General features: G+C 41.4%; 2 protein-coding genes across 4 annotated transcripts in view; both read left to right on the top strand.

The window, feature by feature from the left end:
- The window catches only part of LOC144063960 (protein phosphatase Slingshot homolog 1-like), a 34,749-nt gene extending 28,343 nt beyond the window's left edge, over window positions 1-6,406 (top strand). For all 3 annotated transcript variants that reach the window (XM_077586043.1, XM_077586042.1, XM_077586044.1), the window contains 4 exons: window positions 672-818; window positions 2,128-2,328; window positions 3,003-3,594; window positions 5,320-6,406. In XM_077586043.1, coding sequence (XP_077442169.1) covers window positions 672-818; window positions 2,128-2,328; window positions 3,003-3,594; window positions 5,320-5,712 — 1,333 coding nt within the window. In that variant the 3' untranslated portion in view covers window positions 5,713-6,406. The remainder of the gene's footprint in view (window positions 1-671; window positions 819-2,127; window positions 2,329-3,002; window positions 3,595-5,319) is intronic.
- A 5,710-nt stretch (window positions 6,407-12,116) lies between these two features.
- On the top strand, window positions 12,117-25,387 carry LOC144034082 (coronin-1C-A-like). Its single transcript, XM_077542628.1, has 11 exons — window positions 12,117-12,481; window positions 14,156-14,355; window positions 15,862-15,984; window positions 17,525-17,654; window positions 18,697-18,878; window positions 18,972-19,091; window positions 20,906-21,010; window positions 21,110-21,255; window positions 21,366-21,423; window positions 22,873-23,145; window positions 24,504-25,387. Exons 2-11 carry the CDS (start codon window positions 14,158-14,160, stop codon window positions 24,624-24,626), a joined length of 1,458 nt encoding a protein of 485 aa, XP_077398754.1. The 5' UTR covers window positions 12,117-12,481; window positions 14,156-14,157; the 3' UTR covers window positions 24,627-25,387.
- The last annotated feature ends 68 nt before the right edge of the window (window positions 25,388-25,455 follow it).

Raw genomic sequence — 25,455 nt, 5'->3', positions numbered from 1 at the left:
AGCGAGCTAATGCTAATCGCGATTGCTAACCTTTTAGCATAGGCTAAAGCACTTGTTTACTCGTGGAATAATGTTGAAGCATCGTCTTTTTATAGTGACTTTTAAGACACAATTTCATGTGTAATGTTAGCGAGCTAATGCTAGTCGCGATTGCTAACCTTTTAGCATTAGCTAAAACACTTGTTTACTCGTGGAATAATGTTGAAGCATCGTTTATAAGTGACTTTTAAGACACGATGACGTGTAATGTAGATATAATGATGTTAGTATTTGTTTACCTAAAGTGGTCAACGCTAGCGTGCTAATGGTATTCGCGATTGCTAACTGTTTAGCATAGGCAAATTTTGTTGGTGTTTGATGATGCACATGTATAGAATATAATAGATTATGAGTACATATATCCACTCAATCAATTCCATTTACGTACAACCTTAGTGGACTAACAAAACAAACAAAAATAGTAATTTTCCAATTATTCAAGGGAATCATTGATAGGGTAATCAATTTTAAAAATATTGGATTGTAACAGGACAATATGCCAATCCAGGATTTCAACAAAAAAAAAGATTTTCGGATAGATTTGATATTATTTTGCAGTATCAGAGTAAAATGAGATGAACTAAAGAAAGACGTTTTTTTTTTTTTGTTTTTTTTTGCTTGCCATTTTTCAGCGTGGGCTACATTGTGAACGTGAGCAGAGAGATTGACAACTTCTTCCCGGGCGTCTTTTCCTATCACAACGTGCGCGTGCACGACGAGGACGCCAGCGACCTGCTGGCCCACTGGAGCGACACCTACAACTTTATTGCCAATGCCAGGTGACGGACGCCGTTGCGTGCTTGTTACGGGGAAAATGCGACATTTTGCACTCATCGGACACTCCATTTGATTTGATGTAAAAAATAAAAAAAATCCCCACTTAATTTGATCCAATATCGATTCATATGCATACATTGATCAATATATCAATTGCTCTTAAATGTCAAGAACATGATAAAAATAAAAAAAACTCCACAAACATTCAATTCCAAATGAAGTAATGCAGAGGCAGTAACTGGTCAAATGATTTTTTTTTATTACCAAGCAAGGATGAGATGAAAATACTATTTTCATAGATGTAATTTGATCATTAATAACTCTGAACTGTCTGAAGTGCAATAAGTCGGGTGTTATGTAAATGTAAGAAACTACTTTTAAATTCTTGTGAACGGTACATAAAAAAAAAAAAAAAGAGTGAACGGTACATTTCAAAACTAAACAAAACAGCAAGATATAAAAAACAACAACATTAAGGCCTTTAAAAATTCTATTTTCGTATGAATTCATGGGGAAAACCTGTATTAAAATAATTGATTAATGGCTTTATAAATCGATATCGAGCTATGAAAAGGAAAATTTATTATTTATTTATTTATTTTTACCCAGCCCTACAGTACAGTATATCAATGTTTACAAGTATAAAAAATCATCCAAAAATATTAAAAAATATATACTTTGCAAAAACAATTATACTCTTATTTTGACTGACACTTATAGGTATTAATTTATATTATAACATACACCAATTTATATTTTTAATATACATTAATTTATTTTTTAAATGTGCATAAGTGTTTTTAGTTAGTTTTAAGATTTTTTTTTTTTTTTTTTTACTCAAACAATAATATATGAACTTGCAATATAATTGCATGGAACTGTGCCATGTACCTCATAAGGCGCACGCCACAATATTTAATACAGTACAATGACAAGAACATAAAAATAAAAAGTAAATCAAATCATTCTACTCAGCAGAGATGCTGATGTCAGTTTGCTTTTTGCTTTCTGACCAACCAATCAAATGCAGACGTCATGAAGGGCCAGCGAGGATGAATTTGAAATGTGGCTGGTTCAATTGCAAACTGTATTGCTCATTGCTAATATAGTTAGCATGACTGATTTTTGGAGGCTGTGGGCAGATTACAAGACATGGCAACAGGCAGAGACTGACATCTGATTGGACACACCGGAAGCAGCACATCCAAACTGTTGCGGATTCATCCATACAATCTCACGGGAGAAATATGAGAAATTTCAGTTGTAAATAATAAACATAGGTGAGTGCAATTGTCCCTCCCTCGGCCCCAGGAAGAACAGCTCCAAGTGCCTGGTGCACTGCAAGTTGGGCGTGAGCCGCTCGGCCTCCACGGTGATGGCGTACGCCATGAAGGAGTACGGGTGGCCCCTGGAGAAGGCGTACAACTTCGTCAAGCAGAAGCGGAGCATCGCGCAGCCCAACGCCGGATTCATGAGGCAGCTGGCGGAATACCAGAGCACGCTGGACGCCAGGTAACGCCGTCGCGCGGTCGCACAAACCCCGCTGGATGCTTTCCAGACCCGTGCGCAAGACATTTGCGATCAAGAGAGACGATATCAAATAAAGGTTCGAGCGAAATGAACAAAATTCGGCTAGCATTGGTTTCCATCCGATGCTTTAGATTTTTTTTAAGCCGTTTCTCTGTGTTCTTCTTTTGCGAATATTGAGAGGGGACTCCGGCGCTGTAGGTGGCGCTATACACCATAGATGTGATCCACCGGTAATTTAAAAGAAGAAGAAAACCAGGGAGCCACTGCGCCGTGCGATGACCTCGTACAACAACTTTTACTTGCATAACTTGATCGTGACTTGCCAGCATATCAGAATGTGTGGAACCACACTGCCCCTATGTGGCCAAATTGTGTACAACATGAATAGCGCTCCCAATAAAGGCCCACACAAACAAGGACAAGACTGTAGAATAATTTAAATAAAATCGATTTTGGGACACTTTAAATCGATTCTGAATCGTACTAAATGAGAAAAGCTATTCTTATGAGAATCTTTTTTTTTTTTTTTGCCACACCTCTGGCAGCAACACATACAAGCAGAGCACCCAAAAATATTCACAACCACAGGATAATCGCTCAGGATGTGTACGGTACTATACTTGATACTCTTTTTTTTTTTTTTTTTTTTTTTCAAGCAAACATCACAACAAGCTGTGGAGACCCGACATGGATGAGGAAGTCTCGGACAACTTGCCAGCCTCGAGCCAGGGCTCCGAGCGGCACGGGGACGAGGAGGAGGCCTGGGGGGTCTGCGGGGCGTCCCCCTGCCGAGGTCCGGAGATGGAGCCCCTGGACTCTCTCAACTACAACTACTACTTTCGACGTCTGTCCGACTCGGCGCTGGACAGCGAGCCCTCCACGCCGGTGCGGGGGCCCCCCCTGCTGGGCATGGAGAGGGTCTTCATCGAGATTGAGGACGTGGAGCGGGACGCCCTCCTGGAGGACGAGGGCTTCCCCGTGGCCCACCTGGCCTTGCCCAGCGGCGGCGGCGGGGGGACGGGGGCGCAGACGTGTGGACGTTTGGACCCCCTGGAGGACATGAGGCTGAGGCTGGAGTTCAGCACGCTGGAAGAGGAAGACGAGGAGGAAGCCAAGAAGGAGGAGGCCGAGATGGCCGCCTTGGAGGGGAAGAAGCACGCAGAGGAGAGCCGGCTGGGTCTGGCCAACCTCAACACCAACAACAGCAACCGCTTGGCCGCCAAGCGAAGCTGCCCGGCAGCCTTTGACGTGAGTTGAAATTGGCTGCACAAGTCAAGAGGCGCCTAATAGCCAAAATCCAGGAATTATTAGCTCTCGCCCTAAGAGAGGTTTGTAATTGCCACAAGATGTTCCTCACTTAACCAGTAGAAGGCAGTCTCTAAACATAGAAGAAGACAGGAACAGGAAGTTATTGGCCTCATGTAGCTTACAGCTAGCCCCAGGCCTTGTTTACTTGTGGAATAATGTTGAAGCATCGTCTATAAGTGACTTTTAAGACACAATTTCATGTGTAATGTTAGCGAGCTAATGCTAATCGCAATTGCTAACCTTTAAGCATAAGCTAAAACACTTGTTTACTCGTGGAATAATGTTGAAGCATCGTCTATAAGTGACTTTTAAGACACAATGACATGTGTAATGTTAGCGAGCTAATGCTAATCGCGATTGCTAACCTGTTAGCATAGGCTAAAACACTTGTTTACTCGTGGAATAATGTTGAAGCATCGTCTATAAGTGACTTTTAAGACACAATGACATGTGCAATGTTAGCGAGCTAATGCTAATCGCGATTGCTAACCTTTTAGCATAGGCTAAAACACTTGTTTACTCGTGGAATAATGTTGAAGCATCGTCTATAAGTGACTTTTAAGACACAATGACGTGCAATGTTAGCGCGCTAATGCTAATCGCGATTGCTAACCTTTTAGCACAGGCTAAAACACTTGTTTGCTCATGGAATAATGTTGAAGCATCGTCTATAAGTGACTTTTAAGACACAATTTCATGTGTAATGTTAGCGAGCTAATGCTAATCGCGATTGCTAACCTGTTAGCATAGGCTAAAACACTTGTTTACTCGTGGAATACTGTTGAAGCATCGTTTATAAGTGACTTTTAAGACACAATGACATGTGCAATGTTAGCGAGCTAATGCTAATCGCGATTGCTAACCTGTTAGCATAGGCTAAAACACTTGTTTACTCGTGGAATAATGTTGAAGCATCGTCTATAAGTGACTTTTAAGACACAATTTCATGTGTAATGTTAGCGAGCTAATGCTAATCGCGATCGCTAACCTGTTAGCATAGGCTAAAACACTTGTTTACTCGTGGAATAATGTTGAAGCATCGTCTATAAGTGACTTTTAAGACACAATTTCATGTGCAATGTTAGCGAGCTAATGCTAATCGCGATTGCTAACCTGTTAGCATAGGCTAAACCACTTGTTTACTCGTGGAATAATGTTGAAGCATCGTCTATAAGTGACTTTTAAGACACAATGACGTGCAATGTTAGCGAGCTAATGCTAATCGCAATTGCTAACATTTTAGCATAGGCTAAAACACTTGTTTACTCGTGGAATACTGTTGAAGCATCGTTTATAAGTGGCTTTTACGACACTATGACATGTGTAATGTAGATATAATGATGTTAGTGTTTGTTTACCTAAAGTGGTCAACGCTAGCGCGCTAATGGTATTCGCGATTGCTAACTGTTTAGCATAGGCAAATTTTGTTGGTGTTTAATGATGCACATGTATAGAACATAATAAATTATGAGTACGTATATCCACTCAATCAATTCCATTTACGTACAACCTTAGTGGACTAACAAAACAAACAAAAATAGTAATTTTTCAATTAGTCGATGGAATAATTGATAGGGTAATCAATTTTAAAAATATTGGATTGTAACAGCACTCCACGTTTACATAGTGGAGTTACTGACTGTTTTACCATTTTCCTCCCTGCAGGACAGCGCGAGCACGGGCAACCCTTTAAAAGTCAAACCCTCCTACCAGTCCTGCAAAGACTGCTGCCTGCGTCTACCGCAGGGCCGGCGCTGCGAGCGCCTGACGGGGGCGCGCTCCCACCGCCTCTACCCCACCCGACACTGCAGCCTCCCCACCATCTGCATCGATCCTCCTGGGACCATTTTCATTCCACAGTCTCTAACGGATCACGCCCCGCCGGTCTCCAGCCAGTACTGCTGCTCCGCTGAGGTACCGTTATCACGCCAGAAACTGGTCTCGCCCCCAAGCTGTGAAGACCCGACGCATGCTTGCAACTCTGCAGACGTGGAAGTCATGGATGAACCGGAGCCCGAAGGACAGAGCGCTTCTCAGGCTGAGTCGGAAATTGAGTGATTCAGGGACCAAATGCCAGGACGGGCGATGTGGTGTTGCGTAACACGGGGGGAACTCGCTTCCCATGACAGGGTAGCCCGAACTTGGACCAGAAAGTTTTAGACTGGCCACTTTGTGTGGTAGGAATCAGACAAAGTTGATTTGCTGAATGCATCCGGTTGGCCTTAGTCAAAAACACTTTCTGGAATCTGAAACCTGGAAACACAAACAGGACCGCCAAGTCTTTCTACTCTCAAGGGGTACCGTATGTCATTTTTACAAAACCATGGAAGCTCGGATCCGATTTTTGGTCTATCGGTGATAAGATCGCAGTTTGACGGAAAATGTCTCAAACCTCTTAAACAGTATTCACAAAGAATCTCGCAGTGCACCACCAAGACGATAGCTCAAGTCCACGGGTCTTGATTTTGCATATTTCAACCCAACTTGAGCCCGCCTTCAAGTGTCGCCGTTCCGTGTTCCGATCGTGACTCTATTCGGTTTCACCCAAAAATATACAAATGTGTCAAGTGTGAACGCAGGATGAATTCTTCTTTCTATCTCGCACGAAAAGCTGTTCATTTTCAAGACTAGGGTTACAAATGGTGAGTAACTGAGACATAAAAACATGTCAGTGTTCATGCTGGTCAATTCATACTCCGACCTGGACCCTGGTTAAAATAATAATAATAATAATAAAGATACATGGGCACTATTCTTTTCATGTTCACATTGTTTCAGATGGTACGAATATCAAAGTATGTCTTGGGTCTGTGCAGTGTCCAAATTTTAATGTTTGAACTGTCCCAAAAAGTATACAGTCTGTCTTTGGTCCATATTGAGTTGAAATGAACTGATCCGACCGAACCCATGCCGGCAATTGAACAAGAAGTCAGCCATTTTGGTTTGGAGGAGCCATTTTGTGCAAATTCCAGACCGTGTACTTTGATGGCTTCCTACTAATGAATTTCCCCAAATGATCCGCAGTTGGAAGTCGGCATCCTAGACAGATGGTGATGCTAAATTAAGACGCTTTCGAACCTAAGTCGCTTGCCTCATGTGGGCGTAACATGGCGTCTAAGTTTGTTTCGAGGATTCGGGAAAGCTATCCAAAAGATTTTGTTTGGCTGACGTGTTCTTGTTGTTTTTGGCGTGCAGGAAAGCAAGAGGATGACTGCGTGCTGTTCACCAACCACGAGGGAGATTGTTTTGTGTGGATTTTCCTTTAATTGGATGAGGGTTACTTTTTTTTTTTTTTTTAAGAAAACAATACTTCCTTTTGTTCCTTATCCAATGTTAACTGGATCCCAGGGAGCTGCCGGTCCGCTCCACTAGTTAGATTTCAATAATTACATTTTGCTTTCATTTCAACCCTTGTGTGTGACCGAGGGAGGGAGTGGAAGTGAGAGTGGAAGAAATTGTGATTGCCACTGATATTTTGACTGATGTTAGTTGAGTTTGCTGTCTAAATTCAAAATTTGATGAATGAACTGGTGCCTCTAAATTGTGGGCTGGTCTCTTGGGGTAAAATGGAGGAAAATAACTAAAAAGCACTGCGTCGGTCCCAGGAGATGCCGGCCCACCGGGCATCTGCCCTGTACGGCAGATGGCCAGTCCAGCCTTGGTGACATGTGCTTGTTATTTAAACAAATTATCCAACGTACTAGTATGGACTTATTGAGGAAACACGTTTTTTTTAAAAAGTTGGGTAAAAAATAACCCAAATTGGCTTTTAAATGGAACTGACCCAACTTTTATTACTGGATTTATTCATTTAACCAAACCGATTAAACAAAAAAAAAAGGGGTTAAATGAATAACCCACACAACAACCCCCAATGTTTACAAAAAATAACCCATAAATAAAAATGACCCAATTTGGGTCAACAAGGTACGATTTGACCCGACTTGTTGTGTCGTTTTACACAAACCAACTCACAAAAGTGAATAATTTTGTATAAAACAACCCAGAAACTGACCCAAGTAACGGGTCGGACCCTTTTTTTTGGACGCAAATTGGGTTATTTTTTGAACCAATTGTTTACAAGTGCTATGCACCGCTCATTCATTTATTATGACAATAAAATTACTGAAAATGTACGGAGCGAAAAGGAAAAACAAAACCGACACAACACTTGTTGTGCCTCCCCCTTGAGACTCTTATTAAGTTATTCACTTTCAGACGCTTGCAGGAAAACAGCCGGGAAGCGCGTCCGGATTTTTTTTTAGGCGTCCTGCACAGTAAGTATTCCCACTTTTACGTAAACATTTTTGTACCTAATATGTTGTTTACATAGAGTAAATGTTACGTTTGTACTTGTGTGTGTGTTGTTCCTCCTGTTTTCAGTTGTTCATTTCAACATCTTTCATTGAAGACGGTTAAAAATAGAAATTAACATCGCTGAGGTTTAGCCGCTGTTTCCCTGCTAGGTCAATATGCAATGTAGTATGTATGGGAAGATGTTTACACGTTTTACAATGCCGACTAAAAAGGAGAAAATAACAAAAAATACAGCAAGCAGATTTTTTTTTTTTATACAAAAAAATAAATAATTAAGAACTTTGATTTTTCACCTTACTTAACCTTTTGTGTACCGCATACAGAGCGCCAGATAATAAATCATAAATCTTCCATAAAGATCATTAAGACGCAAAGTCTCAAATCAGGATAATAGTTTGTGCACTCCAAGTCACAAGTCTCTGATAAAACACTTTGCCAGCTGAGGAGCGAAGAAAAAAGGAGGCGTTTGGTAAAAACATCTCTTGCGACCGATCCCTTTCGAGTAACTTACAGTAGACAATCGGAGGTTGAATACCAAGAAATTCACTTTAAAGGAATGTTTTAAGTTGCATGTATGCCCCCCGAAAAGGCTAAAGAAAAATACATGTCGAGTCAACTGAAGTCTTGTGGTCGATGCTGACATTTTAATCCTATTATGCCAATTTTGTGACACCTTAGAAGCAGAATTTTCTCAAATTGATTTGAATTTTTTCGTTTCCATTTACAAAAGTATTGAAGTAGGCCTAATGAATTCATGAACGCGTGTCGCCGGTCACCTCTGATGTTTAGCGACGAGTGTGAAAAGTTCACCGTTCTTTGTTTAGCCACCTTCCATTTCAAAATCCTCCCTGTCGTTTTGCGTCTGTACCGTTTTTTGTTCCGAGCCTAAAAATAACCATTACCGTCCTGGACGTGGCCCTGAAGTCAGCTGAGCTTTGTCCCCGCCGTTCTGCGATAATCCCTCCCGACCTTCCCCATCCATCATCTGCCAAACCCCCAAACAAACGATCGAGGGCAGGCGTCAAGCCACCCGTGACTCCGGACGCAAATTCTCCGTGACCTTTGCGTGGGGCAGCGTAACCAAAACAATCGGCGGAACAAACAAAGGCCGGCGTCCAAAAAAACGGCACAGGTGGCAAATGTACTCAAGTAGACGTGCAGGTACACCTTAAAAGGCCCCGAGACCTCAAAGTCATGAATTGGTCAATAAGGTCTCAGCCATTGTTGACTTGACTGATTTTTACTTACTTTCTTTTTGATGTTGAGATGCAATCCGTGGAAGTTGACAAAAGTAGCAAAGCTATTTTCACCAAGTACGATATCTGTGTTCAAATGTAAGCAGTAAAAGCAAAAATCGGACAGAAAAATAAAAAAATAAATAAAATAAAAAATACCCCCCCCCCCCCCCCCCCACACACACACACACACAAACACACTGCATGCCTTTGAGGGGGACATCGGAACCGCTCCAGAAGGTTCTGATGCTTCTCCAATAAATCGGACTTCCCCTAAATTTCAAAGTGACCTTGTCAACTGGCTCTTATCTCACGTGTCCGGTTGCCTTTATTGGCCTCCTGACTCACTGGCTGCATGCGGGCCGCCTAATTATAGCCAGCAGCGCATTCCTGCCACGCAGAATGGCAGAAGATAGATAGGAAGGCCTTTGGGTGCGGGTGCGAGGAATACACCGAAATAGAGGAGAGGGGATTCGGGATGGTTTAAAGATAGACGGCGACGCCTGTTCTGTGATGTCACCCTTGTTACGCCGCTATTAATACATCCGCCGGCTGTGTCTCGACTGGTGTGTTTCTGATTGTAAGACAGGGCTGGAACCATGGGTCAGAAGGTGGACAAGATGCAAGACAAGGACAAGGAGTCGCCTGATGGCTTGGAGAAAAACCGAGAGACAAGAGGACGGGAGGGTGTCGCGTCCGCCGAAGGAGGTTCGCTTTTGTCGGAGCAGACGGACGAGCATATGGATCCCCAAATTGAGCAGCCAATCAGGGATCTCGGTGGGAGGGACGGGCCTCTGACTAGCTCAGAAGAGGCGGTGGGTGGAGAGAGGGAGGGTCGGCGTGACACGGGTACGGCTGAGGACTCAAAATGTGGTCTGAACTTCAGGGAGACCAGACAAACTTTGGATCCTACCAAGAAGGCTGTAGCCTGTAACAGGACTGCGGCTATGGAGGCCAGCGGGGATGGATCGGACAGCGGGAATACATGCCGACTTCCAAACGAGGAGGATTTTGTGGTTCTGGAACGGGATGACGCTTGTATGTCGCTTGACGGCGAAGACTGTCAATCATTCGTCAGGAACCGAGTCGACGTAGACGCCGCGCAACCGTCCAGGAGTTGCCTGCCAGACAGAAATCTGGGTAATCGTTCGCTGGACAAGACAGATGGTAGACTGAGTCTTACCAAAACAACCGGAGGAGAAGACGTGCGGCACGTGAGCACACGCCACAACGAGGCACCAAAGATGACAATAAAGACAGATGGCGACAGAGTTCAGGAGGCTTACAGGCGGAGTTGTGACGCCTCCTCGGAGATGATGGACAATCCAGGTACCGTACCAAAAAAACACGGGGAAGTTGCTGAGACGGGTCAGGACAGGTTTGCCGGCGCAGTCTCAAAGAGGGTGAAAGCAGTCACAACGGAGGCTGGCCAAACCTTCTCCAGAGAGTCCACCTCCAAGACCCAGAAACCTTGTTCAAGACAGTCTCTCGAACAATGCGATCCCATCAAGTGCAGTCCAGAAAGCTGTGAAGGTGTGTCACATTTTGCACAGCTCGCAACGGAGACCGATCCTCTTCGTTTTTCCGCGGTGGTCACCCCTCCACCTTTAACTCACCTCATGTCTGAGAAAGGATTAGCAAGTGTAGAGATGATACCGGACGTTACACCAGCGGAGAAGCCAAAAGTCAAAGGTCCACCTCCCCCAGTTCCCAAAAAGCCCAAAAACCCATTCATAAAGCTCAAAACGGCTCAGTTGATGTCCGGTGAGAGACGAGGTAAAGATCAGCGTTCTGAGGAGAGGGCCAGGAGGAGGCACACGGTTGGCGTTCACAAAGGCTTCCTTCAGAGCGGCGCGACCAATCAGGACATGTGCTCGTTGTGGGCTGAGGGCGGCGCCCACGGCGTTCAGTCCGGCGTACGTCGTCTGTCGGTGGACCTCAGTCCTTGGGAACATTTGTCCCTGGACCGCATGGACAATGAGTATGGAGGCCTGGTCGACTTTGACTACTGCTCCAGAGTGGCGCAGTTGTCTCCGGACGAGGATCCCTTAGACTTGGACATGTTCCAGAGGAGGGTCTTCCTGGAGAGACGGAATCGATACAAAAAAGCAGCTGCAGCACCACCGCCGCCGCCGCCGCCAGTCGCAAAAAAGGCCCGAAATCCGTTTGTCTCCGAGGTCGATTTAGACCAAGAAACCCAACAAACTTTGAGAAGAACGCTCCTGCCTGAAAGGTCAAATCCACAAGACAATGAGACTAACTGCAAACCGGATCGGGGCACTGGAGATAATGCCGATTCCTACAAACCAGTGTCTGAACTGGTCAAGGAATCCATAAAAAGAAGTCAGGACCGGGTCACAACGGAAGGGGCCAAAACCCTGGCCAGGGTGACGGAGCAGAATCTGAGCATCAAAGTGTCCCAGATGAAGAATGCCTTTGACGTCCCAAAGAAGTCCAAAGAGAGGCTGCAAGAAAACCACCCGTCGCCAAAGAAAGGTATGTTGGGATGTGCCGCCACCGACAATATTTCCAAAACCTGACTGGCAACCAGTCCAGGGTGTAGGATGCCTCCTGCCTGATCTCGTTTGGGTTAGGCTCGAGTTGCTCGCAACCCAAATGACCACAAGCACTGTAGAAAACGGATTCATGGATGGACGTTGCGTGCCTTCACTTGTATTTTTTTAAACTCATCTAAATGTGAGCCTTACAAATGTTATGTGTGTGTGGATAATATCAACATTAACATACTGTATGTCCACCATCTACTGGTCTTGCTGTCCCTACATTTTTGGTCTAGTTCCCCTCAGCATCCACCCATCTTCCTTCCCGGAGCAGCCGCCCCCTCCCCCTTTCGCTTTCCCCCCTCCCCTCTGGTCTCCATTCACACATTCGTGGCATCCAGCGCCTCCGTGTGCGCATGTGCAGTAGCCCATCGCCAAAGCCCATTGAATGTAACTAACGGTGCTTTTTCGGGGCAGAAGAACAAGCGGCAGTTTCATGCAGGTGATGATCGCAAAGGGGATGCGAAATTCCACAGCCGGCATCCCGACGCACGCACAGCCATAAGACGAGGAAGTTGGAATTTCAAGACAAAAATCAGGCGTTTTGTGGCCGCGTGTGCGTGCGTAAGTCCGTGTGTGTGTGCGTGTATGTGTGTGTGTGGAGACAAGGGATACTGGAAGAACGTCCTGCAGGATAAGGGCGCGCCTAAAAACTCCACACATTCATGTGTCGTGATTGATTGTCCTCGGGAAAGAATTGCATCGATTTTGGAGGTAAGACGAGCAACAATGTGGGTTTTTTACTTAGCTTTGGAGCTTTTCCTGGGGGCGTTTTACGTGTCGGCCGGGGGGCTCCGCAGCATCCGATAGCTCGTAGGCTGGGCTGGGTGGAAATATCTGCACTTGCGTCAGCTGGCGGCGGTCCACCGCGACCGCGGCTAGCGGGCTAGGCTAAGCTAGGCGGCTAGGCTACGCTAGGCGAGGTTAGCCCGCCAGATGTCCAACACTGAGGGCGACAGACCACGACAGAAAATGTCACTCGTTTGTATTTTATAGTCGACACGTTAAAATATTACTCATTACCTTGTCATTTGTGTTCAAACAACCCAGCATTTGCCGTGAAATGGCTATTCAGTGTGCCGCGGCTGCTCCGAATGAACCAGCCGCCAGCCGGTCGGGCAGAGCGAAGCGACTCACCGCTGGGCTACCAAACACGTCATCCACTATCCGATTTTAACATTCTATTATATTTCATATTAACATTATAAAATTGCAAAAACGAAAAACGTGTTAGAGAACAGCAAACTGTTGAGGGCAAGCATCTGGATCTTATTAACTAAACATCCACCCGACCCGTTCTCTTCAACGAGAATGTTAGCTTGGGTGGCTAGCCAAGTCGCTAAAAAACGTTGCGGAAGTGATTAAAATGGATTCAAATACACACTGCGCGGATTTTAAAAGGCCATAGACACTATTCACGTCTGGAAGATGTAAGCAACATGATTGAAAATGACCAATATGAGTCTCTGTTCGGTGGTGGCTAACATTAGCGGCTAGTCACTACCATTGTTTTAGTTAGCCCAGTGCAGATGTTGCCTCCTTTGCTTCACATCTGTCGCTGGGGACATTGTGTTTGAAAAAAAAACAACAACAAAAAAGAGAAACGAAACAAGCTGCAGCGGTATAAAGTCAAATGTCAGGAATTAAAAGTAAACATCACACATATTTGGGGTGATAATTGAGTCCATGTGTCAAAAATATGCATAGTAGTGTCTTTAACATCAGCAGAATTTGGAGGTTTTTGTAGAATGGCATTACTGCACACCTCAACACCACCACTGTCCTAAACTGCCCTGTCCCATCTCGCCCTGTCCTGTTCTACCCATTTTCGACTCATAGCATCATTTCCTCACTTGGTGTAGCACTGCTTGACCCCTGCCCCCCAGCATTTCAATAGTTTTCAATCACACGCTATGTCGTCGTTTGTCTGCCATTATGGAGAGTCAAGACTGTTTCACATAATCTGGGAAAGTTGCCAGCTTGGCTTTCTTTAGCCAAAACCGTATCGACTTTGCCTAACATCAGCCTCAAGGTTTGATAGCGGTTAGCATGGTAGGAGTTAGCTGCTATTCCGCGGCTAACGAAGCCAATGTTTTTGTCATGTGTAACAATAAATACCACAGAAAAAAGTTGACCAATAACCCATTTAATTGATGTATAATATAAAACTACTCTAGAAAAAAACAAATCTGATGATTGAATTAAAAAAAGTGTCCAAGGATGGGTCACATTTTTTTTGTTGCATTTTTCTGTATGTGGCTGTCATTGGAAGAGTTTGTCCATCCCTACTTTCAATAACTGGTAGACTCTTAGTCGAATGTAAACGCACGGCGTCCATGTGGCGTCTTGTGTCGACTGACGCGTGGTCCGTTGGCGCTCTCCCGGCAGACATGTTGCGGCGAGTTGTGCGACAGAGCAAGTTCCGCCACGTCTTCGGCCAGGCGGTGAGAAACGACCAGTGCTACGACGACATCCGCGTCTCCCGGGTCACATGGGACAGCTCCTTCTGCGCCGTCAACCCCAAGTTCGTCGCCATCATCATCGAGGCCAGCGGCGGCGGAGCCTTCCTGGTCCTGCCTTTGCACAAGGTCAGCCCCCCCCCCCCTCCCCCCATGATTAAAAAAAAAAAAAACTTAACCCGGGTCCTGAACCCCCGATCATATCACATGGATCGATAGTTTTTAGAACATGTGCTGAATCAATGCCCGAACCATAAAAAAAAGCAGCCAATCAATGCCTGCAGTGTTGCGTTCCAGTTTCATCAATGAACATCATGTGAGACGCTTAATGGGGGGGGGGAAGTTAGGCTAGCGGCTTCGTGTTTCCGAATCATCACTTGGACTTAATGAGCTGTAAAATTTGACACCAACTGAGGCGGCCTCATAATTCGCAGCGGAATAATAATCCGAGTGGGCGAAAAGGGCTGCTCGATTATGAGGAAAATAATCATCAGCGTTATTTTGGTAATAATCGAAACATAAGCGTCATAAGAAGAAAGTTCCTGGGATAAATACAGATATCATTAAACTTATAAAAGAACGTGACCAAGCCCTAAAAATAGCAAATGAAACAAAATCAATGATAAGACCCATCAGTATGTTGCCTACCGTGTCTTAAGATTGCAGAAAAACTGCTGGCAAAACAACTACTTGTACTTTCTTACTTATACTTTCCATTTTTTAATCAATCAATAAATCAAGTCAATGCATTGGATGATCAGTTATTTACACTATTTTCAATTAAAAGCAAAAATAAATTTACATGTATATAAAACAAAAGGCAATGCCAAAAAAAGTGACCTGAAAGGAGGGATTTTTGCTTTATTTAAAGAAGCAAATGCTCTTGAAAAACAAATCCTTTTGAAGTGTTTTTTTTAAACGGGTGAATTATTTTGCACTTAAAGGCAAACATTGTTTAACGACATAGTTAAGTCATCTTGTGTCTAAAACTTTGACGAAAGTAATAAAGAATTGTCCAAAATAAAAATCTCATTATTCTCTTAAATTGGGTTGAACGTAACTCATTTGATTTGGCATGATTGTGTAAAGCAGCACTCAGAAGTTTGTTCAAAATATCTAGAAAAAGGCAATTATTGCTAGAATTTTCTATTTACCGAGTAGGTTTGCCCCAAACCCTAGGTTTTGACTCATTAATAATTAAAAGGGGGAAAAAATCACTTAAAAGTCATGAAAACACCTTTATAATAATTGCTTCTTTTAAAAAAATTTTTTTTATTGAGAGCTCAGTATTGTTTATTCGGCAGTCTTACCGAGTCAACATGCCATCATCATTTTTAAAATCCCATCCCCTCACCTTAATCGGATACGTCAGAGTCCCGCCAGAGTCATGAAGTTGTCAGGAGACCAGAGGAAGGATCAAAGGAAAGAAAGACAAAACCAAGTGAAATCCAACACCAACCCAAATCCTAGGTTTTGACTCATGAAAAAATATCACATAAAGGTCATGAAAACGTGTTCCACTTTAGCAATTTGACGACGCTTCCACCTTATTAATAATTGATCAGTTATGGGATGGATACTCGATCGACTTAATAACGGCGGCCAACACCCGGCGGGTGCCGGTGTCTCTCGTAGACGGGCCGCATCGACAAGGTGTTCCCGACGGTGTGCGGCCACACGGGTCCGGTGCTGGACATCGACTGGTGTCCTCACAATGACCTCGTCATCGCCAGCGGCTCCGAGGACTGCACCGTTATGGTAAGAACCGCCTTTTGGTCATGTGATCTGTCCTTTAGGGGCGACTCATTTGTGAGTAGAGCTGTCAAAAATCATTGACACGTAATCGATTATCAAATTGATCGACAACTATTTTAATTATTAAAATAATCGTTTGGAGCCATTTTTTAAATTAAAATGTAATCAGTGTGTGTGTGTGGGGGGGGGGGGGTTTAATACACTTAAATGCAAAATTCTAATGAATCAAATTAATCGATTGATTAAACGATTCTAAAAATATTCGATATTGACAGCACTATTTGTGAGGGCTAATAATGGGCTTTGAAGTAGAGAAATAAGTTAATAGTTGACATTATAAGCTTAAATGTAGATTTTTTTCTGATGCATAAATTAAAATTAAATACAAATTATGGAGCAAAAAAAGATAAAATTGTCAATAAATATTGGATGAAAAAAAATCTTACAGATGTTTGTAATCTCCAAAAATGTCTGCACAGTCAATAACATTTTTATTTTACTTCTTTTTTTTTTTAAGTGTGTCTAATGAGCAAAATTTATAATGCATTGAATATGAATTGGATTATTTGCTATTATTTATTAAACATGTTTGCATCAGCAGAAATAAAACTCAAAATGGAATTTAGTCAATGAAAATGTTTTTTTTGTATCACTTAAAAAAAGTATATATACAGTGTATATATTTTTTTGTACTAAATGAGCAAATAATATGTATTGTAAAAAAAAAAAGGGTAATTTATTGAAAAAAAAATATACTCAATGAGTAAAAATGCCACTATAATAAATAAAAATGTAGGTTTGGTATTTCGTAAAAAAAAAAAAGCATGCGCAATGAGCAAAAATGCTAACTGTAAATATTTTTTTTTGTATGATTTATTCCAAATATGCATAGTGAGAAAAACACTAATAGTAAATTAATTTTAAAATATGCGTAATGATACAAAAATGCAATCATAATACTATCGTGATCTCTCCTAATTTTTTTAAGGCGATTAACATTTATAATTGTAATTTATTGCATGACTTTAATAGTTAATTTAGGATTAATAAAAATGTACAATAACATGTTTTTCCAAGTTTTCATACTCTTGTTAACATAAGTGTGGAAAAAATATGGCTGCATCTTTTAGTCATTGATAAAGTAATTTCCTAATAATTCGTAAAATTGAGTTAAAATTCAAAAGATGTGCTGTGTTGTAAAAAAAAAAAAAAAAACGAGTGTGATATTGATTTGTGTTGAGGTCATATTTCTGCCCCTAGACAGCATAATTGCATATGTAAGGCGTTGGTAACAGTTCTGTGCATTTTCTTGTCATCTTAAGAGCTAACTCATCTTTAAAAAAATGAAATTATTTGTGGAATTCTGCACATTTTTAAAATCGTAAGATACAACTTGACTGTAATTCCCCCAGTACGGGTTTAACGGAACTTTAAATGAACTCACCTCTAATTTATTGATTTTTTATTTTTTTGGGGATACAGACTTTGTTGTACTTTTTCCCACGTGGAGCTTTTGGTTGAGTGTATTTTTTTCCCGTGGCAGGTTTGGCAAATCCCAGAGAACGGGCTGGATTCTCCCCTCTCCGAGGCGGTGGTGGTCCTGGAGGGTCACTCCAAGAGGGTGGGCATCGTGTCTTGGCACCCCACCGCTCGCAACGTTCTCCTCAGCGCCGGTACGCTTTTTTTTGCTTTTGCTTTCATTTGGTCCCGCCTTTTTGACATCTTCGCCGATTGTTGAAATGTGAAAATCCGCACGCGAAAGAAATTGCTTTTGGCTGCGCTTATCGTGGATGGCGTTCTAGAGATGGCACGATTGTCGGTGCCGATTATTTTTTCCGTGCGACTCGGGGAGGAAAAATCTCATATAAGCCGCAGGATAAGCAGCATCTCCAGGAAAAAAAAAAGAAAAAGCATTTAGAGGCAACATCTGATAATCACACGGGAGGAAAAATGTTTTTTACTTTTGGATTGTTGGTATTAGGACTGAGTTTAAAAAAATCAAATAATCGATGTACCTTTTTCGAGCATGGTATCGATTCATAAAACTATGAATTGATTATTTTAATATCTCTTTTCTTCTACATAAATTAACAAGAGAATAGAATTTTAAAGGCCGATTTTTTTTTTCTTACTGTTTTTTTAAATTTACTGTTAACATGAATTTCAAAGTATTTTCTTTCATTTATGCAAGACATGACCATTCAGAATTTTTTTCATTTATATTTACAATTACTGAATTAGGAAGATGAAAATATTTTCATCTCATCCATGCTGATGTCAATGAAGTCATTATAACGTTTTGCGCTCAATAATAAATCAATCATTTAACCAGTTGCTGCCTCTGCAAAATTTGAGTTGGAATTTAATGTTTGTGGAGTTAAAAAAAAAATTTTTTTATATCAGATTGAACTGAAGTGAGTCCAATCGAATCTGAAAAAAATCGAATTCCGAGCGGATCGGGAAGGAAAAGGATTCTTTTTCATCTTTCAGACACATTTATCTTTAATCAAATGGGGCAAAAGGCAGAAATGTGTTCTGATTATTATAACACACCACAGGATAATCACTCACCATATTTTAGAGACATCCAATAATCAGGCCCGATTATCGGTATGTCTTGACTGCTTCGGAGACGTGCGATAATCGCACCTTTACTGACCGTGATCCGAAATTGGCCCCGTCTAACGCTGGTTGCGTCGTCCACGTCCACGTCAGGGTGCGACAACCAGGTGATCATCTGGAACGTGGGCACGGGCGAGGCCATGATCAGCCTGGACGACATGCATCCCGACGTCATCTTTAGCGTCAGCTGGAGCCGCAACGGGAGCCTCTTGTGCACCGCCTGCAAGGACAAAAAGGTCCGCGTGGTGGACCCCCGCAAGAAGAAGATCGTGGTGGTGAGCGGCCCGACCGTTCCTTCGACTGTAAAGAAAAGAAAAGAAAAGAAAAGAAAAGCAGGCCGGTGCGATGAGCGTTTTTTGTGTTTCCAGGAGAAGGACAAAGCCCACGAGGGGGCTCGGCCAATGCGAGCGATCTTCCTGGCGGACGGAAAGATCTTCACCACCGGATTCAGCCGCATGAGCGAGCGCCAGCTTGCGCTTTGGAAAACCGTACGTCGACGCTCTTCCTGGGAAATCACTCAGTAATGTTGTGCGTCTCCACCGGGGGGCGTCGTAGTGCAACGTGAATGCTGCTGGGTTGTTGCGGTGGGCAAAGTATGGCCTGGGGGGGGTCTTACACTATTTACATGCTCACAAGTCCTTTAGTGTTTCTTGCACTCATTTGACAACCTTAAAATTGCTTCATTTAAATGTATGAGTTAATTTTCTAATCTTTTTTTTCTATTTCAATAATTGCTTACTTTATTGAAAATTGTTTTCAAAATTAGTAAACACCTTTATATACATTAAGGGATTATTTTTTGGTTTTATAAAATGATTGGTGATGATGGTAGTCGGTTGTACATAAATAAAATAAAAAAAATATTTGGAAAATATTTTACTATAATTAGCTAATTGGGCCAATTATCAGCGCCGATATTCAGCATTTTGACGAATATTGGCATCGGCCATTTTATAATACATCTTTTTTTTTAAGTGTTAATTTCAGGGAATTAATTTAATTTTTAAAAAAAATGTAATCTGCACCTTCTGTTTTTGTTTGAAATTAAAACTAAGATAAGTAAAATTGTAATACTTCAGATATTTTTAATACTTTATTTCCTGTAGGAAACAATTGTTAAAAAAAATTTTTTTTCTTCTTCTTCTTCAGGAGAGCTCAGTATTGTTCATTCGATTTGACATCATCATTGCTCTCCTTTTTTTAAAAAAACAAACAAACAAATCAATTAAAAAAAATGTAATAAATGTTTTTTTTTTAAATATATATACATATATATATACATATACACATATATATATATATATATATATATATTTATTTATTTTTTTATTTTTTTTATTTTTTATTTAACTTTTGAAAACATGCGACTGCCCCTGGGAGACCTCTGAACTTTTTGTTAGATTTTTAAAACCACCGTGTCTATTGACTAAGATTAAAAAAAAAAATAATAATCCAATATTTTACTAACCTTAAAAATTGTTCAATAGACATATGCTTTAAAATCCCCCAAAAATTAAGAGCAATTTTGATGCCCAATATTTTCCCTTTTAGTGAAAATGAATACTGGCTCCAAATATTGGTTATCGGCGTCCTTGACTACTAATTATCGATACCTGAAAAAACACATTGGGTATGAAATGCTAATGCGACGTGCAAAAAAAAAGGAGCTTAACAGCGCAAATTCCATTTGTGACCCGCACCGGCAAAATGGTCCAAATGTCGGAAAGGAAATTGTTGAAGTGTAGAATTCAAATGCAATTTTGATTTTTTGCCACATGAGGACGCTTTTGCCACATTTGATTCTCTAATTGAATTTTGAAATGTAGTGGCCAGCACGGGCTCCTTTTTTTTTTTTTTTTTTTTAAATTTTTAATTTTTTTCTGGAGAGCTCAGTATTGTTCATTCGGTAATTTTACCAATTTGACATGTCATCATCATTGCTCTCCTTTTTTTTTTTTTTTTTTTTACGGGTTCCTAACTGAGCCAGGATCATCATCTGCATCCTCGCCAACTCTGAGCCTTTGAAGTGACTCGGAACCGGATGAAATGCGTGTGTCGCTTCAGGAAGGCCGTCCGGCGTACAAAGTCCGTCAAACGCATCCCTGATGGGACAAACTCAAAGACCACATCAAATGATTGTTTTTTTTTTTTAATATATTTTTGGGTGCATGGGGGTGGGTAGGCGTCCATTTTGAGGTGTTGCTTTATCAAGCGGCTGTTCTGAAAAGGTGCAGTCGGTCGTCAGTCCAAAAGTGACGTAAGATCGCTCTTAAAGAAAAGACGGTCCGACTTGTGCCGGCAGGACAACATGGACGAGCCCATTTGCGTCCAAGAGATGGACTCCAGCAACGGCGTCCTGCTGCCCTTCTTCGACCCCGACACCAACATCGTCTACCTGTGCGGAAAGGTGAGCCCGGCGCCGCCTCCCTCGCACCTTTCCGTCTCCTCCCCCTACCCCCCCTCCCCCCTCCCCCGCCCTCATCGTGCGGGTGCGGCCCGTCCGCAGGGCGACAGCAGCATCCGCTACTTTGAGATCACGGACGAGGCGCCGTACGTGCACTACCTCAACACCTTCTCCACCAAGGAGCCGCAGAGGGGGATGGGCCACATGCCCAAACGCGGGCTCGATGTCAACAAATGTGAAATTGCCAGGTAGGGACCACAACTGACAATATCGGGGGGAAAAAAATCCACATTTCATCGGCGCTCTTTATCATAATAACCGTGATGGAGTGGATTCATTTTCGATTTCTTCTTGTCAGATTCTACAAATTACAGGAGAGAAAATGTGAGCCAATCATCATGACGGTGCCCCGGAAGGTAAGGGAACATTTATTTGTGCCACTTATTTATCATGCAGGAGACATCAACTCATTCACTGCCATTGACGGCTATAGACGTCAAAAATTATTTTTTTCTATTTCTATTAGTTTAACAATTTTTCCCCACTTTTGTTAACAAAAGTATGGAAAAAATGATTTTTATTTTTGTATTAGAACAGATATAAAATTTGTGATTAATCGTGAGTTAAGTAGTGAAGTAATGCGATTAATTACGTTTAAAAATTATCGCCCGACGCCCCTATTTTTTAAAATATTTTCTTTAAAAAAAATCAATTATTAAAAATAGAAAAATAAAAGTTTTTTTATAGAAGAAATTATTTAATTATTAAAATTTGTAATCGTAATTAATTGCATGACTTCACTAGTTAACTCACGATTAATCACAAATTTTATATCTGTTCTAAATGTACAAAAAAATATATATTCTAAAAATTCTAGGTTTTCATACTCTTGTTAACAAAAATGGAAAAAAAATGTTAAACTCATAAAAATAGTTCAAATGAATTTTTGACGTCTAAAGCTGTCAATGGCAGTGAATGAGTTAACAAGCGTGTGAAAACCTAGAATTTTTTTATTGTACATCTAGAACAGATATAAAATTTGTAATTAATCGTGAGTTAACTAGTCAAGTCATGCGATTAATTACAATTAATCATTTTAATTGCCTGTCGCCCCAAATTTGTAATAATCTTGTCTTCTTTTTTTTTTTTCCATTCACTGCCATTGACGGCTGTTTTGAACCGAGCGTTTTTGGGCTGATTAATCGACAGCAAAAAATATTCGATCCAAAGTCAATTTAGACGAATGTTTTTTACACATTTGAGAACTATTTTAGTATGTAGAAAAGTTTAATAAAATGAACTCCTTTCAACAAATATGGATTACCAAGATGCGACAGACTTTAATAGATCATCAAAATAAAATAAATTCAAGGAAATAAGTGCATGTGTAAAATTAAAATAAAAAAGTTTAACTGTTTTTTTTTTTTTTATGTATTATATGCAATATAGAAAGTGGATAGATGGATAAAATGAATTGAAATAAAATAAGAAAAATAAATAGAATGAAAATTAAAAATAAAAAAATGTCAACTAAATAATACAAAAAAACGAATGAGATTTGTATGGATACAACAATAATATAATCTAAAGGTATATCATTTAAACAACAAATAACACATAAAGAATAAAGTAGTAAAAAAAAAATTGGGGGGTAATCTAAACAAAATAAGGACAAGAGACAGAAAAGTAATCAAAGAAATGACATTTAAATAACATTTAATTAATTGTAATAAAAAAATCCAAATAACCTACATTACATAAATCCAAAAAAATTTCAAACAAAACAAAAGAAAGAAATTGAAAAGCGCCGCTCTCATCACTCCTATTCGCTTTGTGGCTGATTTGCCGCCTGTCGCCCTTGTCAGTCGGACCTGTTCCAAGTCGACCTTTACCCGGACACGGCGGGGCCCGACCCCGCCCTGGAGGCGGAGGAGTGGTTCGCCGGCAAGAACGGCGGGCCGGTCCTCATCTCGCTCAAGGACGGCTACGTGCCCACCAAGAGTCGAGAGCTCAAAGTGGTCAAAGCCAACGTCTTGGAGGCCAAAGTCAGCGCCGTCAGCGCCGCCGCCGCCAAGGCGGAAAATGCCTCCAACGTCCACAAGAACCTTTCGTCTCATGCTCCCGCGCAGCCGGCAACAGTGAGTCAACGCTTAATTGCCAACGTGTGTGTGTGTGTGTTGTAGGGCTATTCAAATTACTGGCTTCATTTTGACTTCATTGAAAGTTCCTTTAACAATTTTTTTGGACCGCCCCTTACTTGGAAAGCCCGTACTGGGAATTCCGGTCGCAACGCAGCAGACATGTCCGCGTCTAAATTAAGCGGTAATAAATGTCGTAATAATAATGCATATATTTGCGGAGACTGAGGTCAAGTTGTATTTTACCATTTTAAAAATGTGCAGAATTTCACAAGTTCCTTCATGTTAAAGATTAGATCGCTCTTAATCTGAAAAGAAAAATGCGCAGAATTGTCACCGTCTTACAAATGCAATTATGCCATCTAGTGGCAGAAAAATGACCTCAACACAAATCGATATCACACTCGTTTTTTTTTTTTTACAATACAGTACATCTTTAGATATTTTGACTCAATTTTATGAATTATTAAGAAATTACTTTACCAATGACTAAAAAATGCAGCCATATTTCTTAGTTTAACATTTTGTTCCACTTTTATGTTAACGAGGATGAAAACAAACAAAAACAATGTTTTATTGTACATTTAGAGCAGAAATTAAAATGTAATAAAATTTGCGATTAATCGTAAATTAACTATTGAAGTCATGTGATTCACTCATTCACTGCCATTGACAACTATAGACGTAAAAAATTTATGTGAACTGTTTCTATTAACATTTTAACATAAAAAAATTCATTTCCTTTCGTTTTTTATGAAAACCTAGAATTTTTTTTATTGTACATTTGGAACCGATATAAAATTTGTGATTAATCGTGAGTCAACTATTGAAGTCATGCGAAATTTTAATCGTCTGACGCCCCTTATTTTTAATCCCCCAAAAAATTAGTAGGGGCGTCGGGCGCTAAAAATTTTCAATTGTAATTAATCACATGACTTCACTAGTTAACTCGCGATTAATCACAAATTTTATATCTGTTCTAAAATTACAATAAAAACAATTCTAGGGTTTCATACTCTTGTTAGCAAAAGTGGGGGGGAAAATGTAACTAATAGAAATAATTCAAATGAATTTTTGACGTCTATAGCCGTCAATGGCAGTGAATGAGTTAATTACGATAAAAAAAAAAAAAAAAAAAAGTCTCATACTGTATAGCATGTATGTATGTATATGTGTGTGTCGTATACATCGCAATTTCTTTTGCTTTCTTTCTTCTGCTGACATCGCGATTGGGGCGTGTGCGGTTCCCGTAAATTAGTGTGGTTGGAACAAATTGCAAAACTTTTGAATCAGCGCATATTCGGCGAATGCGGCGCCGCTTTCAAAGCCGATGTGTGTGTGTTTTTTTTTTTCCCCAGCAAAAGATGGAAGATAAACTGGACGAGGTGCTTCGAGAGTTCAAGTCTCTGCGGGACCGCGTCATCCTCCAGGACCGGCGCATCGCCAGACTGGAAGAGCAGGTCGCCAAGGTTGCCATGTAAGTCCCGCCCCCCGCCCCGCCTCCTCCTCCTCCTCCTCCTCCTCCTCCTCCTCCTCCTCCTCCTCTTCCTCGCTGGACCCAATTTGGCGCCGCCAGGCCAACATTCCAAGATGAACTTTTTTCTCCCTTTCCCACACGTTGCCCCTTTTTCTTCTCTTTTCTCTCCACGCTCGACACAGACGGGGGAAAAAAAGGACAGTCTTACGTTTAGTTTTTTTTAAAAGTCATGTGATCTGTTCTCAAAGTGTAGCATCAGTATTTCTTATCATCTTCCGTGTTGCCAAATATTACGTTATGACTTATTTGTGTGCAGTTTCATGCACATTTTTTTTTTTTAATTTTCTGTCCTGTTTTATGTACATTCCAGGTAGGATTTTTTTTTTAAGCATTTTTATTTTCTCTAGCCGCCCCCCCACCCTCCCCACCCTCCCCACCCCAAGCCAACCGTTGCCCACCATTTTGTCAATTGATGAATGTGGAAGAATTCCTTCAAATGTGTAAGAAATGTAAGATTTGGGGGGGTTTTGGGCCAGGTGGGCGACGGGCTTGCATATCCGGCGTACGATGTTGTGCAAACTGTAGTTGTGCCTCTTGTCAGTGTGGAGGATTTTTAAAAGTATAAACAAAAGAAATGCTGCCCTGTCACGTGACATTTCGGGTGTTGAGACGAGGAACCGCTCGAACCCCCAGCTTGTGTTTCACGCCGCCATCGCTGACGATAAGTTCTGTGCACATAATAAAGATTTTACACTCAAAACCTGACATCAAAAGCTTTTGGGGGTTTTCCTGAAACGCGCAAACAAAAATGAACACACGCAGTTTGATGGCTT

The sequence above is a fragment of the Vanacampus margaritifer genome, chromosome 14, assembly GCF_051991255.1.
Source record: "Vanacampus margaritifer isolate UIUO_Vmar chromosome 14, RoL_Vmar_1.0, whole genome shotgun sequence".
Taxonomy (NCBI): Eukaryota; Metazoa; Chordata; class Actinopteri; order Syngnathiformes; family Syngnathidae; genus Vanacampus; species Vanacampus margaritifer.
Note: the sequence above shows the minus strand (reverse complement) of the source record. Positions and strands in the feature narration are given on the sequence as shown.

Bases quoted from the DNA above. Each gene is read 5' to 3' on its own strand.
- LOC144034082 (XM_077542628.1), top strand. From the start codon at position 14,158: ATGTTGCGGCGAGTTGTGCGACAGAGCAAGTTCCGCCACGTCTTCGGC. The intron at 14,356-15,861 runs GTCAGCCCCCCC...TGTCTCTCGTAG, and splicing joins TGGTCCTGCCTTTGCACAAG to ACGGGCCGCATCGACAAGGT. The intron at 18,879-18,971 runs GTGAGCGGCCCG...TTGTGTTTCCAG, and splicing joins GCAAGAAGAAGATCGTGGTG to GAGAAGGACAAAGCCCACGA.